Source organism: Eucalyptus grandis, chromosome 3 (assembly GCF_016545825.1).
Source record: "Eucalyptus grandis isolate ANBG69807.140 chromosome 3, ASM1654582v1, whole genome shotgun sequence".
Classification (NCBI taxonomy): Eukaryota; Viridiplantae; Streptophyta; class Magnoliopsida; order Myrtales; family Myrtaceae; genus Eucalyptus; species Eucalyptus grandis.
The window spans coordinates 49,145,176-49,163,713 of record NC_052614.1 but is presented as its reverse complement, the minus strand read 5'-3'; the positions used below and the strand labels follow the sequence as shown (position 1 = coordinate 49,163,713).

At 38.9% G+C, this 18,538-nt stretch overlaps 2 protein-coding genes across 2 annotated transcripts; both read right to left on the bottom strand.

Annotated features, from left to right (window-relative positions):
- Positions 1-13,534: 13,534 nt before the first annotated feature.
- On the bottom strand, positions 13,535-15,375 carry LOC104435537 (disease resistance protein RUN1-like). Its single transcript, XM_039309722.1, has 3 exons — positions 14,665-15,375; positions 14,182-14,472; positions 13,535-14,086 (listed from the first exon to the last, which is right to left on the bottom strand). Exons 1-3 carry the CDS (start codon positions 15,373-15,375, stop codon positions 13,535-13,537), a joined length of 1,554 nt encoding a protein of 517 aa, XP_039165656.1.
- Positions 15,376-15,453: 78 nt separating this feature from the next.
- Positions 15,454-16,182, bottom strand: LOC120291915 (disease resistance protein RPV1-like). Its single transcript, XM_039309721.1, has 2 exons — positions 15,908-16,182; positions 15,454-15,751 (listed from the first exon to the last, which is right to left on the bottom strand). The coding sequence occupies exons 1-2, from the start codon at positions 16,180-16,182 to the stop codon at positions 15,454-15,456; spliced, it is 573 nt and encodes a 190-aa protein (XP_039165655.1).
- Positions 16,183-18,538: the final 2,356 nt, after the last annotated feature.

Here is an 18,538-nt window from a genome sequence, read left to right as displayed (position 1 = left end):
CTCTTCCCATAAGGCCTTGTCAGTGGAACCGCAAGAAAATGATTAGCCATCAGTCACCGCCACTGCCATTAGCCACCGTTGCCACCGGTTGCTGACGACCAGTTGGGCAAGGCGGGCCTCGCCCGAACCTCCCTTGGCCATCGGCAAGCCTCAGCTAGATTTGGTGAGGTGGAGCTTGGCTGGCGATTGATTGAGGTTGGCCTTGCTAGATCTAGGCGAGGTTGCTCGCCTAGCCAAGGCTCAACTGAGCCTCACTCAACTGCCGGTGAGGCTCAACCGATGAGTTGCGCCTTGTCGAGAGCTGGCGACGCTCCAGTGAGATTGCCGGCCCTTGTGTGGCCGGTCGCCAATCATCCGGAGGTCGACAAATAGCCAAAGCTTGAAGAAGAGGAAGAGAGAGAAAAAAATAATGAAAAAATAATTAAATAATTAAAAGAAAATTATTTAGATTAGAAATTTTGAAAATGGTACCAAACGCAATTCTATTATGAGAATATAAATTTTGAGCAATTACTAAACGTCTTAAAATGTTTAGAAATTGTTCCCGATAATAGAATAAAAAATTATCATTTCTAATAAGAAATTGTTCTGGGAAAAAGAATAGTAATTAAACATGCCCTTAGCATGATGTACGCATAGGCCAAATAGAATTTGTTTACTCCAATATGGATCACAAGCCATCTCTTTCATTAGTGGTATGGAATTCCCCCTAAATTGGTACACTGATAGTGGTTGAATTCCTTGTTATCCATCTTTGCTAAAAACTAAGGTCTTCCGTCAATTCAAACTAAAACGTTATTCAATCTCCATAAGCAAATACAGACCTAGCCAGAATTACAACTGCAAATAGTCCCTCATAGTGTAGCTTTATCAGCTTAGCAAATCATGCACAACATTGTAGCTTTTTTCTTGGGTAAAGAAGAGGAGAAGTAACAAGGCAAGTAAGCTTGCATATTACCAGAAAGTGACTTCGTATTACTCCCGAACACAAAAGATGCTAGAGAAGAAAAAGGGACCGAACTTAGCACATTCACCAAAATTGAGCGCAAGTCACACAACCATTTTTACATATAAAACTATGTTTTATGGACAAATTGTAGAGTGCATAAAAGACAAGACATTTAGCCATCTATGGTCGTATACAAATAAATTTTGAGTCTAATTTTGAGACAACAAATTAGTGCTGAATTTATTAATATCAAAGATATGAATCCTGTGACATCCCGATTTTCCAATTCTGGTTTCAATTAAATAAGGCGGGCATTTCATCTTCGCGTCTATAGCTTTCTTCTCTCAGTTGGCCACTCACGAGATAACTAGTCTATCGGTGAAGCCGTTAAGAATCTAAACGCAATAGACTTGAGAATTCGACCAAACGGCGCTCGACCGTACTAATCTGCAAGGGTCATTACGGTGGATCGATTAGAGACCGAGAGATAGTCGATTCAACGGAACCATGTAATTCAATGTTGGTGATTCCACCTAATTGCACAATTCTTGTTGATCGGCACTAGACCAATTTCTCTATCGTTTGGTACCACGTGTCCGTATTTGAAACCTCGAGATTTCTACGACAATCAAGAGTCGCCAATGTGTCGAAGATGCACTTTGTGGCTTGAAAATAATCAACCACAGGTCAATTGCACAGAAAATTCCTAAAAACTACCCGGTAGATTAGGACGCGCTAAAGTCGCGCCAGATTGAATTTAACCGTGAAATTGAACCCGATTACAGAAATTGGAAGTTCTGTCAAGTCACAATTCATTTTAGGAATGTCGACTCATCTCTAGAAGATTTTTCTACAAACCGAGATTTTAGGCGGAAAAGCAAAGTAATGCCGTTTTTGTTCGGGATTGTCAGAGGACCGTTTTTAATCGAATCTTCGATATGCAAGTTGGATCATTTGACGGGGAAAATTCATGAGACAGACGAGGATACCTTGATGGATTTAATTGGGCTTCAATTGGATGTGTTTGGTTGAGAATTGGATGAAATTGATTGAGATTGAAGAGGGAAATGTAACAAATTCGTATGCCATGGGGGAGAGCTATTTTGCACCTATTGGCAAGGTTGTGGAGGAAGCTTGAGGAGAGAGAGTGGCTGAGGTCATGTGATGTCATGGTGGGGGCAAAGCCAATGAGAGAATGGCAAGTGTTGAGCTCTAGAGAGCCCAAGGAGACCCCCACTCTTAAGCAGCTTCTTCTCTAAGGCTTTCTCCATTGTTGTTGAAGGAGAGAAGCTCAGCAAAAACCAGAGGAACCGAGCAGCACCAACCTCTCCATCGTCGCACGTCCGGAAGGCCATCGTCGGCCGTTTTCCTCCCCTGTTTTCTCCTCGTTCAAGTTTCTGCTCCAGCTGACCTTTCGCCAAAGATTCGAGTTAAAAGTCGACTTCCCGAATGAATCGGCGAACGCTCCACCCACTTCCGTGACGAGGACATCCAGACCGTTCCGGAGCATCCCGCTGCTCGCCAGAACGATTCTCCGGTCGTCCCGAAATCCTGTGAGAAGCTGCCGCTCGCCGGACCGTCTGGTTCCGCCCTGCTCCGCCTGTTTCGGGTTTTCTTGCTGTTTCACCCCTTTCCGACCCTTCCTTTGTCCATCCCAACCTCCTATAAGATCCCGAAGACCCCCGGGAGCCGCCGGTTGCCAACCACCCGCTTGCCGGAGCTCCGATCGGCCCGTTTTCGCCGTTGAAGTTGCTGGTTTCTTCTCTGCAGTTCAGCCCAGATCAGAAGCAGAAAACCAAAAAGCCGAGAGGTCTTCGAGGCCCGTTTTCAGTGTCTTCCCGGCCTCCGTTGGTGTTGCCGCTTTGGGGTTTATCGACCGCCTTGGTGTCGGGGTCGCCGTGAACTCACCGACGCGCAAAACCGGTGAGTTTATCCTCTAATTCTTGCTTAGTGAGTTAATGACGCTTAAGGGGTGTTTAGATTAGTCTAATTAGGTTTTGGTGGTTAGATTAGATTATTTTAATGTAAATTAGATTAGTTTTATGATTAGTTTAATGGATGTTTAATTAGGGCTAATTGTATGATTAAATTAGTGTAATCTTGTTTAAGCCCTAATTAATTATTTTTAATTAATTAATTATTTCGAATTTATAAACATTATTTTATTAAATTATATTATTATAATATAATATTTAATTATTTAATTTTCGGAATTAAATTAATTAGTTAATAATTTCGAAAATTATCGGGATGGTAGGTCGTTAGAATTTCGCTTTGATCGCAGCGGTGCAGTCGGTTTGTGTTAATTGTATGTTTAAATTGAGAAATTGAGTGATTGATGATTATGGTGAATAATTCCAAAAGTGTGGAATTGAGTGATATTGATGAAGTTGTGGTATTTAACTTGAAAATACCCGGTGTTGGCTTTAGCACCGTAATTGGTTTGTACGACTAGTTTGAATCGTTCGTTATTATTGGATTGAATATCCAGTTCTATGGTTTATTGTTGAATTGATAGCTTTGGCGAGCAGTTGTTTATATATGTATCAGCTTGGTCGAGCAAATATTATACATATATGCTACAGCTTCAGTGAGCTATTATATGAGCTACAGCTTTTGAGAGCTATTATATCAGTTACAGCTTAGGCGAGCTATCATATTATCTATCAGCTACAGCTTTGGCGAGCTATTATACTATCTATCTATACAGCTTGAGCAAGCTACCGTCTATATATTACAGCTTCGGAGAGCATGTGTCGTATTAACGACTGGTTTGATAGACGGTATTGAATGATAGATAGTAATGGTTGATAGATAGTACAGATTGAATTGGAAAGATAGATAGTATGATGGAATTGAATCATTGCGAATGATTGGATTGATTGAATTGATAGACCGATGTAAGTGTCGGTAGTTTCAGCTTGTACGAGCATTGTTTGAATATGAATTGTGCGACGTGCGGGGAAAGGGGCGAGGCAAGGTAAGCCCTCTATCCTATTTGTGTGGCTAGAGCGCCCTGAGGCGTATTTTCTTCCTAATTGAGTTTTAGAGGGTAGGACTCACTGAGACGTAGTCTCATCTCGGTTGTGGGATAATATTTCAGGTCCCTAGATGACGGTCGCGAAGGACCGGAAGTCCTGGAGTTCGGAAGGTGGAGGCTGAAGAATCGGCGAACGTGTCTGACAAGTTGGTCATAGGACAGTTCCCTTCTTGTTGAGCCGGTCTATTTTGTAGACAATCTAGTATTGTATATAAACCTATGTGTTTATAAGAAGGCTTGTTTGGTTGTGATTGATTGCCTGCTTTTCTATCTCAAGTTAAATGTTGTCAGGGGATTTGTTTCGCTTCCGCATGTGTAATAAAAAAAAATTAAATGGGTCGGCGACGTGTCCTGGGAAGTCGCATTTGCATCGACTAGAGTGGGATGTTCGCGCGCTCGGAGGATCGGGGCGTGACAAATCCAATCTCTAAACAACTCGATTACTAGTTGTCACGACTTAACCTCGGGTGCACCACCTAGGGTTTGGCTAATGGATTACTAAATTTAAATTTAGCTCGGGCTCTCCCAAGCCCATACCAATTTGCGACTTAGGTTTAAGGTTTTAGCATGCAAAAGATTACTAGCTAGGAGTTGCCACTAATCACTTTAGTGTTGGTCGATTAGACACCTAACTCCTACGAATCAGAGACTTTGGGTACAGGAACTTGATTAAAATAGATTTCTTCTCTAATGCCCTTTCGATACCATTATTTTTATTTTCAAAAATGTCTTTGCAGGCAGTTTGGATTCGTTTTAACCTAAATCATTATCACGCAATGGGGGTGATTACACGAATACTCAAACATTATTAAATACTCAATGGATCAAATAAATTGCACCAAAATAATTAAACACACCAAGCAAGCAAATATTTTTTTTTTTGGGTTTTTCCAAGACAAGAAATCTCCAAATAAGCATTATATCTAAACCACTCAGGATATTCATCAAATAAATGGTTAAAATAATTGGAAAAATAATCCATTGTCTCACAGATTTAATTAAACAATTATTCTAATCTTAAATATCACAACATATAAAAAAATTCAAAATAATTTAAAAGTTGATCCAAAGTCTTACGGATCAAATTAATAATCATAATAATTTAAAAGTTAAAATATCATCAATGTGTCAAAAAAATCAACATAATTAAAAAGTGATCCAACGTCTTATGAATCAAATTAGTAATTATAGTGATTTTTGGGCAATAATATCCTATCGGATAATGCCTAAAGTCTCCATGAAATCAAAATTGGCATCAAATATTCCAATTTAGGTAATAATATCAAAACGAAATTTGATTTAAGAAAATTACCTTGATTGGATTTTTTATTTCCAAAACGGGATCGGCACTAAGGATTGAACGGCGATTTGCGTCGGGGTCGGCTCAATGGCAGCAGGCTCACGACCAATGAAGTTGCAAGAATAGAAAGCTTGCGGAATCGACTCAGTTCGGATGCGAACGGGAACAGCGGCTAGCATCGGAAGGTGGGTGATTCACAGTTGAGGTGCAGGAGCAAGTCGGTGAGATCGTCTAAAAATTTCGGCAGGGCTGGGCTCGTCGGAACAAGTGTGTAACAGCAAGGTAGCTTGCTGGTTCGCTACTGGGTTGAGTGTTCCTTCAATGGACAGCTAACATCAATGACCCTAAGGCCTTGGAGGCGTGAACACGAGGGAAGTCACGGGCTGCCCTCCAGATGGTGGACTTTTCCCTTCAAGGCCTCACCTCCATTAATATCTCCAAGAAATTTGGGTACGTGAGGATCTCAAGAGAGAATGAATTCGTAAAAGTCCATGAGCGGTCCTCCAAAGCGGGAGCTTGCCGATGTTGCGGGTGCAGTAAACTTCACGACCAACGACGTAACGGGTTGGTCAACACAGGCTAGAAATCAGCAAAACCGGTCGTCACTGGAGCAAGGAATGGCAGCAGTGGCGTGCGTCTCGGGCAACGTGCGGCGCGTGACGAGGGATGGCAGCTTGGACTATAGCAGCGAGACCAAAGCGTCAACGTTGTTGAGAGAATGACCCACGTCGAAACTTGAGCAGTATGCGGCGTGGTCTAAGCCAAGGTTACGCGGAGATCTCCTCTTTTCTCTCTATTCCTCAATTCTCACGTGTATCTCTATGCTTCCCCCCACGATTTCTCCTTTCTATTCTCTCTAAAGTTCTCTCTGTGTGGCCCTCTCCTTATTGACCATGGACCTCCCCTTTCATCCGTGTGCGAGCCAATTTATAGGCGAGGGATTGAAGCTTTTTGTAAAATTTCATTTCCTCTCTCATATCAAGATACGCGAAGGTCACCTCCCGAATGCAATATTTTTTTATTTTTTTTATTTTCGACATCTCTTATAACCTTGTTTGATTTCCTTTGTATCTTCCCACATTGGACTGCAAAAATGAATATTCTCCACTGATTTTTATCGCATATTGCCAAAGATTCAAGATTATAATGAGATTTTCTCAAATTCCAAATCTTGTAAAGATGAGCTCGTAATATCTCCTCGTCACACTTGCCATTTCCAAGGATATATGAATAGATTGCATAAATATACAAAAATCCTCCGTCATATTATCAAAAATATCAAATCGCCAATTCTTTTAATTTTTGGTCATCAGAAAGTAACAAGCTCTAAACAATCAAGTCAAATCCATCTGTCATTGGTCCAATGCAAATGCAATAATAATAAATAAATGCACCTAAAATTATATGCTATGCAATTAATTTTTTTGTTTAGGGATTAAAAATTAATCCCTAATTTTGTATGAAATAAATGAATGACCAGGTCGTCAAAATTTAGGTGTTAACAGTTGTCCTTCTTTGAAGGTGAGCTCGCAAAGGTTGCATTCAAAGACAAATTGAGATCTAAATTTTGACCATGCAAATGCAATGTGATAATTTTTTTTTTTTTTTTTGTGGGGATATGTGTTTTGATGAACCCATTCCCATTTTCTAAAATGTATCTTTGATTACTTACCTAAGGATTTGAGAAAATAAACTTGGATACCGAAGGATTTTGTAAATCATGGGTTGTGAAAGCTCGCTGTGCAAGACTCTGAGCTACAGAAGCTTGTCAAATTAATGAGGTGACTCTGGGCTGTGTAGGCTCGCTAGATCGATGGAGAGAAACTCTAGATTACGGAAGCACGCCATGTCAATGAAAGAGATTATAGGCTACAAAAGTACACCATGTCGATTAAGAGGAACTCCTGGTTATGGAAACACACGATTTGATATGGGGACCATAGGCTATAGAAGCACGCCATGTCGATGAAAAGGACTCTGGGCTACGGAAGCATGCCAGATCAGGAACTCATGGCTATGGAAGCACTTCGTGTCAATTAAGAGAGACATTGGGCTATGAAAGCATGCCAAGTCAATGAAAATGACTTCAGGCTATGAAAGCACATCGAGGTCAATACAAAGGAAATTCGGTTTACGGAAACACGCCGTGCCAATTAAGAGGGACATCGGGCTATGGAAGCATGCCGAGTCAATTTATGTGTTTGTTTGACCATGCACGCAATGAATGTCATTTTTGTGGAACATAGGTTCCATTTTATAATGCAATCTATAGAAATGTTAATGCAATCAATAAAGGAACATACCTAAAATAACTTACCTCTAAGGAGAGTAGAGTAATTCAAGATAGTTGGTGTTACACGTCTAGAATCCATACCATTCTACGGTCGTCTAGAATAGTATGGCAGTATTTGGTTGTCTAGGACCCGAATCTTTCTTCAGTCATCTTGACAAAAAATTTCTTTTCCAGGACCCATACTTTTTACAAATACTTTGTTAGAGCAATAAACGTTGTCTAGGATCCATACCTTTTACGGTTGCCTAAACAGGAAATCGCTTTGTAGAATCCATACCTTTCTACGATCGCTAAAAATGAGAAACTGTTTTTCCAAGACCCATACATTTCTATGGTTGCCTATTAGAGCAACAAATATTATCTAGGACCGTACCACTCTACGGTCGCCTAAACGAGAAATCGCTTTCAAAGACATGTACCTTTTTACGGTCATCTGAATGAGAACAGCTTTTCCAAAACCCGTACCTTTCTACAGTTATTTGTAAGAACGACCAATATTGTCTAGGATCCATACTATTCTACGATCGCCTAAATGAGAAATCACCTTCCAAGATCCATACCTTTTTACAGTCACTTGAATGAAAAACAACTTTTTCAGGACCTACACCTTCCTATGATCGCTTATTAGAGCAACAAATATTATCTAGGACTCGTGCCATTCTACAGTCGCCCGAATAGGAAACAGCTTTTCTAGGACTCATATCTTTTTACGGTTACCTAAATTGAAGTTTTGCTTGATTAGGACTCGAACCTTTCTTTGATCGCCTAGCATTGCAGTATAGATTATCTGATCAAGACCCGAACCTTTCTTCGATCGCCTTAATCAGATTGAATCTGGAGAAATCATTAAGGCTATTCTGGATTGGTTTTAACCTAAATCACTATCGTGCAATGGGGTGATCATACAAATGCTTAATCATTATTAAACACTCAATGGATCAAATAAATTGCACCAAAAGAATTAAACACACCAAGAAAGTAAATATTTTTTTGGGTTTTTTCCAAGACAAGCAATCTCCAAATAAGAATTATATCTATACCACTCAGAATATTCATCAAATAAAAGGTTAAAATAATTGGAAAAATAATACATTGTCTCACAGATTAAATTAACAATTATTCTAATCCTAAATATCACAACATGTAAGAAAGTTCAAAATAATTAAAAAGTTAATCCGAAGTCCTACAGATCAAATTAATAATTAGAACGATTCAAAAGTTAAAATATCATCAATGTGCCAAAAAAAAATCAACATAATTAAAAAGTGATCCGACGTCTTACGGATCAAATTAGTAATTATAGTGATTTTTGGGCAATAATATTCTATCAAATAATGCCTAAAGTCTCCATGGAATCAAAATTGGCATCAAATATTCTGATTTAGGCAATAATATCAAAACAAAATTTGATTTAAGAAAATTACCTTGATTGGATTTTCTATTTCCAAAATGAGATCGGCACCAAGGATTCGCAAACAGCAATTTGCGTCGAGGTCGGCTCAATGGCAGCAGGCTCACAACCAATGAACCTGCAAAAATAGAAAGCTTGCGAAATTGAGTCGGTTCGGATGCGAACGGGAACGACGGCTAGCATTGGAAGGTGGGTGATTCACAGTTGAGGTGCAGGAGCAATACCCCTAAAGGTGCTGCAATATAAACGAATATTAGGTATATGCTTAACATTATTCAATACTAACCTCATAATTCAACTCTCTCTTCATAGTCTACTATATTAATTTTGTTTGTGGACAACTTTGCCTGTATAATACAAACGAAAAATATTTTTCACATCTAGCCACAATTAGAGAATCTTTAGTGAGCTTCCATCGACCATCACTAAAGGTGCTACAATACCCCTCATCATCTAGCTTGATTAGGTATATGCTTAACATTATTCAATACTAATCTCGTGTCATTACTAGTCTCTAGGCACACATCACCAATGCCTACAACTTCAGCTAACCCATTGGTTCCCATCTTCATAGATTCAAAATCACCCGACATGTATGATGTAAAGAAATCCCTACAAGACGTAGCATGAATAGATGTGCCACTCTCAATTACCCAACTGGTTTCATGACAAACAAAATTCACCGCATCACCATTAAAGATAATGAGAAAGTCTTATTAAAGTGCAACAACACGATTGTTTTCATTGTCATTATTACTCTTCTTCTCTTTACCTTTCTCCTTTTGAATTGATGGAAAAACTTTTGAATATGTCCCTTCTGATGACAATATGGCACTCAACATTAGCAAATCTTTTGTATTTGCCTATGCTTTTATCTTTGCTTCTATCTCTATTTCTTGGGCCTTGAGATTTACTCCTTCCCCATTTTCTCAATAACCAAGGCATCAGAATGTCAAGAGGATGATCCCTATGCCTTTCTTTTCATCTCTTCATTCAAAACACTACTCTTGGCTAAATTCACGGTAATCGTACCATCTGGGGCAGAATTAGACAAAGATATTCGAAACCTCTCTCATGAGTCTGGCAAAGTACCAAACAACCATAACGTTTGTATATCATCATCAAACTTGATTCTCATTGCAACTAACTGATTGATAATTTTTTGAAAAGAATTTAAATGATCAGTCAAATAAGTACCATCTAGATATTTCAAAACCATCATTTGTTCTATCAAAAATAACTTATCCCACAAACTATGTGCATCTATTTCCTCAAAGATATGGTTCAAAACATTATTATTTATCCACTACCTAATATAACCACATACTTGACGATAAAATATAGACCATTCGGCATTAGTTTTAGTCTCCGATTTTTCTTTAGCAAATACGAGCAAATAAGAATCCTTTACATATAAAAGATCTTCCATTTTTCCTTTCCAAATATGATAATTCGAACAATTCAATATAACCATTTTACCCGTATTCGTTTCTATTGTTTAACACAAAGTAGAAAAATCAAGCAATGACCAAAACTCTTATACCACTTCGATGGAAGAATAGTAACAATCCAGACAATATCCTATTAACGCAGCAAAATAAAATAACCTCCCCTCTTGTGTAAACCTAATAGGAACCAATATTGTAGAGCAAAATAAATATCAAGCACATAAATACAAAGCGATTTTTTTACGTGAAAAACCTCATCTTTGTGAGGAGATTAAAAATTACGAGATCGGAGTCCATCCAAAAATCTTCACTATTAATAAAATTGAGTGAATAAAGTTCTTCTACATAGCAACAAAGACCTCAATAACATTATTCTTGGCAATACGCATAAATTTCACAAGAGATCAAGGATGAATCTGACAAAAAATACAAGTTTTGGTCAATCCACGAAAAACCTAGTGTAGGGATCTTCAATTGAAAATGAAACCGTCTAGATTCAAGAATATTATGCCACAAACATGCTAACAAAATTTCAGCTTAATCGGACCATGAATCAACCTCTGATATTAGTTTGATGTAAATTAGTCTAATTTCCAAACTCTAAATTTTCTGTTCTCTTTTTCTCTTGTTACTGCATCTCTGCATCTCTACTAACTTCTTTACTGCTATCACTTAAAAAATAATTAGAAACTCTATTTCTCCTATGACTTATCATATGGACTTAAGTCTTTTTGGACTTGTTATTTATTGGGCTTCCTCCACGTGAGAGTAAACCCAGCTAACAAGTACAACTTGCACATACCAGGAGCGACTTTCTATTGCTCCCAACTACATGGGAAGTCTATTGCTCCTGATTGCATGGGAAGTTTTTGTTGGGGAGAACTCGGATACAACAATTCACCACGGCCAAATGCAATCCAAGATCAATTTCTCCCCCGAAGCTAAATCAACTAAAAATTTCTTAACTTCCAGCAACAACCAGCAATGTGTAGCCTCACAATAGGCAAATATAATACCGAAATGATAAGTAGACAAAGCAAACAACGATACAAAGGATTTAACGTGGAAAACCCGATGCGGGAAAAACCACGGACCGCCCAAAAACATCCACTAATCACCAAGAATAACAGGATATACAAAGTATTCTTCTCTAGTCACACACTAGAGACTCAACATCAACATTACAATCATCTTTTTCTCATTACATAGGTAGATAAACAAATTTGAAGCAAGAAAACCTTAACCATAACTAGAGAATTCGGAGACGGTTCTCGACGAACAAAAAGCATCAACTCGTAGCTCTCGGTCTCACGAACAATATATTGAAATTTGAGTCGATTCCGTCAATATTGGGCCTTCGAATCGAAGCCGCAAAGTTAAAGCCCTCTTTTTTTCTTCTCTTCTCCCTTGCTTGTGCAGTTTATTTTTTTCTTTCTTGTTCTCTCTCCTTCTCTTTTCAAACCCACACCTCCACGCACGACAATCCACTTCCTTTTTGTTTTGTTTTTTTGTTTTTTTTATTTAATGCTGGCTGGGCCCCACATGAAGGTGGACCCAGCCAACAGTTTTAAAAGAGCAAGGGAGAAAACTTAGCACGTTAACTCAAAAAATGAACACAAGTTACGCCAACCATTCTACCATGTGATACCATGTTTTAGAGAAAGTGCATTGCAGAAAAACGCAGAACATTTAGCCTTCTATGATCGTAGACAGATAAATATCAAGAAAGTAATTGCCAAATTTATAATTATCAAACGATGTGGATACAATCTCTAATTTGACAAATTGATTACTAGCATATCTCCAATTGTATTCTTATGCTGACGTTAATTCAAGTGCCTAAGCAGTTGATCGTGAATCAAATGATGGGAACCTGACCTCTTGAAGTCTCCAAGGCCTTGAAACTTGATCTGATAAAAATTCAGATGAACAAGGACGAAGACGACGGGACACCTTATGACCCATTTATAATCTGCCCACACCTTACGCCTTAGGATTATCCACTGTTCTGTAAACTTGTTGTCCTTTCCTAAAAGAAATTCCGAATATAACAGTTACAATGCCTTCTCAGGAGATTGCCATCTAAAGATCTCTTAGCAAGAGCTGTGTTGTGTAATCTTCATATTGTGTCCCGATCTCCGTATGAGTGTATCCCAAGGCTCCGATTGGTCTAGCCTGATATAAACACAAGGGTCTCGACGTTTCGGTGATTCCCAATCGTGTCTAGCTTGGTCCCTCTCGGTAGATCTGGCAAACCTTGCAGGACTCACAATCTTTATGAGTCACATGGGTCAAATGTCGTAAGCCACTTAGGCCTTCAACGCATCTTAGCCCCGAACAACATTCCAGATCGAAATGCTTCAGCTTTCCCAGCTTCGATAGGTTGGGCAATATTTCTATTGACCCACAACATGTAATCTTTAAGGAATCCAGAGATTCCAATTCCCCCAGACCTTGTACTTCTACCAGTTCTTGTAAGTCGGATAGATGCAAGGTTTCTAGATTCTTCAAATTTGATAGATCAGGCATTCCCATGAGAGATGTGCATTTTTCTACAGACAATTCCCTCAAATTCTCTAGGTGTTCAAGAGCTGGAAAATGCGTCATCAAGCAGCTAGAAACGGAGAGTTTTGACAGGTTCCTTAAGCTAGAAAACTGTGGCAGCGGCGTGATATCAGTAAGTTTCAAGGTTGACAAGCTAGATGGAAGTCTGTGGATAGATTTTAGGTTTTTCCAAAGTGAGAGAAGTTCCTTCCACTTGCCAATGCCCCCATGAGAATCCCTGTGGAATGATAAGTCCAAGTGTTCTAAATTAACTAGGTTTGTAAGGTCTGGAGGAATTTGACAGTAATAAACATCAAGGGTAAGGCTTGTCAAGCTCGAGGGAAGCTCTGGCAATTGTCGAAGCTCATGGCACTCCTTCAACTCAAGTTGTTTGAGACAAGGGAGATGACTCATTGTGGCTGGCAATCCAGAGATGCGAGTGCCCGATACATCCAAGATCCTTAAATGGGACAATTCCCCAATGCTACATGGGATTTCATCAGATAGGTGCTGACACTCTGGGCAATGTAACTCTTCTAGCATCTCCAATCACCCAATGGCATCAGACAACTTTCCTATCTTGGTGTTTCCCATCCTAATGAATTTGAGCTTCCTCAGATTTGTGATTGAATCGGGTACATTGACTACTCCTGAGAATGACATATCTAACTCAATCAGCGATTCTAATTCCCCGAGTGACAGCGGAAGCTCCTTGATCCCTTTGCAACCTTCTATAGACAAATGCTTGATTTTCGCTAATACTCCAATAGAGTGTGGGAGTCTGCTTATTCTCTTATTCCATTTTATACTCAAACTTGACAAAGATTGCCAATTGCCAATTGTCTCCGGAAGCTTGCACAGCAGAGAATGTTTGGGCATGATTAACTCCATCAAAGATTTTAGAGAACCAACTTCTTCCGACAACTCATGAAGAGAATTGCATCCTTCCATATTCAGAATGCTCAAGTTCTGTAGGTTAATAATGGAGCGATCTATGGTGGCTAACTTGGAACACCAAGCAAGAATCAATATCTCGAGAGACAAGAAGTTAGACAAGTCAGGTGTGCTTCTCAAATCTAAAACTTCTAACTTTTTCGCCATCTGCACAAAAATTAAGCATCATATAAAGAAGGACGAAAAACATCGTGTCCCAAGAATTAGAAGCATCAAAAGCCAATATGGGGAGACATTAATACCTTGATTTGACTCCATCCGATCCAATCTTTAGTAATTTTACTCTTGGAAAGATCGAGCACCACCAAATTAACTAGGCAAAAATTCGTCGCTGTGAAATTCGGAGGACACTCATGCAAAGAAAGCCATCTTAGCTCGCAATGATCTTTGAAGTTCCCAACAAAATTCAACCCTTTCCCTCGGAGGAACCTTAGACTCCGTAGACTCTGTAATTCTTCATTAGAGAAGGTATAGCCTCTACCATCACTTTGACCATTATAGCTCAGACTCAGTGCTTCTATTTCTTCACTTGCCTGCCATTAGTGATCAGCATGAATGAGAACAAATCATACAATAAAGGAAAAAGTCAACTCTGTGAGCCACGTGAAGTTTGTCTACTTCCTGGAAATAACTAGCAGAATGGCCTCTAAATTACGTTCTATTAACCTGTTTATTCCTCAATAAGTTCAATGCCTCCTCAGGATTCCATACCTTGCTACGCTTGCCAGGAAATCTGCAATTCTCTTCATAGACAATGTGCCTCTTGAGATCCCTAACTTGGTCATGCATTGAAAACTTTTATCATCTCCAATCTTTATCAAGGACCTAAGAAGGACTCTAATTGCGTCACGAAGATAGTATTCACGATCGCTCCACATGAAAATCGGATATTTCTTATTTTCTTTGATGAAAAAGCATGCGATGTCCAGAAAAACTTTCCGCTGCGTTGGTTCTAATCCCTCGTAACTTATCATCAACGTCTCTTGGACTTTCTTCGGAGGAACTTTCTGTAACTTTTTTAGCGTCTCTTCCCATGAGGCCTTGTCAGTGGAAACGCCAGAAAGAGATGACCCTATCACCTCGATAGCCAAAGGAAGCTTCCCTAAAGCTGAGACGATCTGTCTCGATAGGCTGTCATAATCTTCTGTAGGAGAGTCTCTCCTAAACGAATGTCGACAGAATAGCTGAAGCGCTTGACCAAATCCCATTTCCTTGACTTCATATGACAAGATACCTCCATGCCGATAGTGGGGAGGGTCGACCTCTAATGTTTCCATCCGGTCAGTCACAATGCTCGTGTTCCTTGTCGTTATGATGACACTGCTTCCATTTTCGAACCAATCGCTCTTCCCAACCAGCTTTTCGAGCTGATCTTTCTCATCCACATCATCGAGCACGATGAGCATTTTCTTGTCACAGAGTGCCTTCTTTATCATGTCGATCCCTCGGTCAACGTCGCGGATAAAAGTATCACTGCTGAACCTCAAATCGAGGATGCTTGACAGCAATTGCTTCTACAAATGTACAAGACCGTCCGATCTTCTGGAGATCTCTCGAATATTTTCGAGGAAACTGCAGCGATCGAAGCAAGAAGAAACTTTGTTGTAAATGACTTTTGCTAGTGTTGTCTTCCCAATACCACCTATTCTATGGATTCCCACGAAACGCACACCGCAAAAGTCGACACTTAACAGCTTCATAATTGCATCGACCTGAACATGATCTTCGACCAAGTGTTCAGTCAGGTTCTTGTATTTGGCATTCAGCTTGACCAGGACTTCCTGGATGATCACTTTAATGAGTTCGCCATAGCTGCGCCAACGCGCAAGTCAATTTATTATGCTCGAAACACGAAATTGACGAGCTCATGATGAAAATAAATCTAAAAAAGGAAAACTCACTACTCTCCTGTTTTCTAAAATATAATGCATGTGAAGAGAACTCAAAGTTTACTACAAAATTCCTTACCCTCGATAATTTTTCAAGTTCAATCTCTTGATTTCCTCGACCTCCAAGAGGGCATCACGCCACACCTTCACTTGGTCGGCGTCAAAGTTCGTCTCGTGCTGCACAAACACATCACGGTACAGCGGAGTCTTGAGCTTGACGTCATCTGAATTCACGTCGAGATAAATGGGGAGGATCTCTTTCGTGCCATTTGACTTTGATGCCATCTCGACCATTGTGGCAAGCTTGATGAGGCACCATTTGCTGGACGCATAGTTCCTTGACAAGATGGGCATGTAGATCCTCGAGTTCTGAATGGCCTGTGGGAGCTCTTCCTTGATCTTCTGCCCAGCTCAGAGCTCGTCATCGTCCCTGAAGACTCGGATCCCTGCACCTTTCATGCCTTCATAGAGGCAATCAGTGAATGTTTGGCGACTATCAAACCCTCTAAAACTCAAGAACACCTCATACTCAATCCTCGAGTCACTGTCTCTCTCCATTATAGGAGCCATTCGTTTGCTTTTGAGCGTTTCAAGGTCTGAAGCCAGCGAACGTATGAAGTTATACTACTGATTTGTTGGTAATTTCATGATGTTAATGATAATATAGAGCGATTGAGACATGTAACCGTGTGGTCCCTCCAAGAAACAAGCAACCCCTTAGCAACCCACCAAATGAAGAACAATAGATTGGGCGTTTATATCTCAAACATTTGTTATGTTTAAATAAAGGGTTGTGATTGTCCTTAGGGTCTCGTAGAGTTCCTTATTTTAAGACCAAATCCCTTTTCTAGTTCGGTTTTCTTCTATTAGTTTAGTGGCAATTTGTTTGCTTGGTTTCCTATGCCTATAGAATATTAGGCCGCGCATGCTAACATTTCTGTTTCTTTGAATTTCTGTTCTTCTGTTCTCCGAAACAAAAAAAGAATAAAAACCTGTTAGGTAACGCCAAGTCTATTTCCTGGAATAAAAACTTAGCCCAGAAATGGTTTTGGAAGAGAAATGAAAAAAAAATTGCTTCTCTTCCCGAGAATTAAAATAAGAAACGACTTCTCTTAACCCTAATTTCTCTTTTCCCTTCTCAACTCACACCCCTTATAATAGTTGAATTGCTATTTCCCCTAATTGCCAGCTCAATAAAGGAATTAATGCCACGTCTAGATTCATTGAATGGCCCAATTGATATTTTATTGTCAAATTGAATGGCATCATGACCATGTAACATTTGGTCTTGTGCGGTGCGTGGGAAAATGGGGACTCCCTTTTCAGATAGGGCAATTGAATACGAAATAAAGTTGTAATTTATTTCCCTTAGTCTTATTTAATTTTGTATTTCACTAGAAAAAATAACATGGTTCTTTTTTATTGATTCAAATGCTTGTACCCGTGACACTTGCATGTGAGAGCGGGGAAAATTCCGGAGATGCCGAAGACTAAACCATGGATTTGAATAAAGAAATCCAGTCTTCGTTTTCGTCAATGTTGTTATAAGTGGGTATTAGCGAATATCTATATAAATATATAATACTACAATCGAGATTCCAATTTAATCAAATTGCAGTTACATGTTTTATCAAATGACCTCCACCTAATTAGCAGATCAGCTCAAAACAAACTCAAGCAATTGAAATATAAACCGACTACTTTTTAATAAAAGAATACGATATATATTATGGAACGGATAAGAGAACTAGCGAATAGAGTAAGATCAGAAAACACATCAAAATCATAAAATTTAGTTAATACGTGATAAAATTGACCTTGAGGAAATCCATGATCTGTTCATAATTATCTAAAAATATATGTATATTTGGAGCATTTGGAACGATGTGAAAAAATATAAAATATAAAATAAAAATTCTTTACTTGGTTTTAGAGTCAATTTGATAAGGTAGTTATGCTTCTTAACTAATAATTTCTTCCCACAATACAACGCAGAATACTATTTTTCAATTGTTTTCAACTCTCAAAGTGTAAAAAGATTAATGTAAAAGTCAGCATCCATTGATGACCACTAAATACTCGAGAAATAGACATATTCGCATTTAGTGCAAGCACTTCGAGCAATGCACCATCAACTAGATATGTTGATGAACGTAAATAGGTGGCACGATATTTGGTTGGTTTTCTTGGGCAAATTTTTTTAGCTCATGTAATATCATTGCACTAATTATTTTAGATTACAAAGGTCAAGGAAAATGGGATTATGTATAAGAAACTCCACGTTATATTAACTTAATGTGTTTCCGCACGAGTAAAAGAAAAAATACTTCCATACAACTCAGAAAATATTTAATAATCTAAAATAACAACATCAAAATCTTGAATAACTTATATTTCATTTACACATTTACCAGCAAGGACACATGGTATTCATTATTATTCTCAAATGGAATTTGTTAACCAGTTCTATCGAGCATTTGTTAAGTAATCGCATAAGAAAATTCTTCAATTTTCAAAGCACCAAAACTTTTTTGTAATATGAAGGATAAAGGTTCTAAAAATAAAAAGTGCTTCAGATCGAGTATGTTTAATAAGTATTTGGAAAAGCTTTCGTTTATCATCAATTTTCTAAAATGAGCGCTGGTTTAGTATTGACATCAAGTTGGATGGAAGAGGGAAGGAGATTTTGAGCTCATTCAAATTGCTATCT

What these genes read in the sequence shown, in the direction of transcription:
- LOC104435537 (XM_039309722.1), bottom strand. Translation starts at nt 15,375, where the DNA reads ATGATAAAGAAGGCACTCTGTGACAAGAAAATGCTCATCGTGCTCGAT. An exon ending in AGAGAATTGCAGATTTCCTG is followed by an intron (nt 14,473 to 14,664) that starts GCAAGCGTAGCA and finishes CACTAATGGCAG; the next exon opens with GCAAGTGAAGAAATAGAAGC. An exon ending in TCGGATGGAGTCAAATCAAG is followed by an intron (nt 14,087 to 14,181) that starts GTATTAATGTCT and finishes ATTTTTGTGCAG; the next exon opens with ATGGCGAAAAAGTTAGAAGT.
- LOC120291915 (XM_039309721.1), bottom strand. Translation starts at nt 16,182, where the DNA reads ATGCCCATCTTGTCAAGGAACTATGCGTCCAGCAAATGGTGCCTCATC. An exon ending in AACTTGAAAAATTATCGAGG is followed by an intron (nt 15,752 to 15,907) that starts GTAAGGAATTTT and finishes GCGTTGGCGCAG; the next exon opens with CTATGGCGAACTCATTAAAG.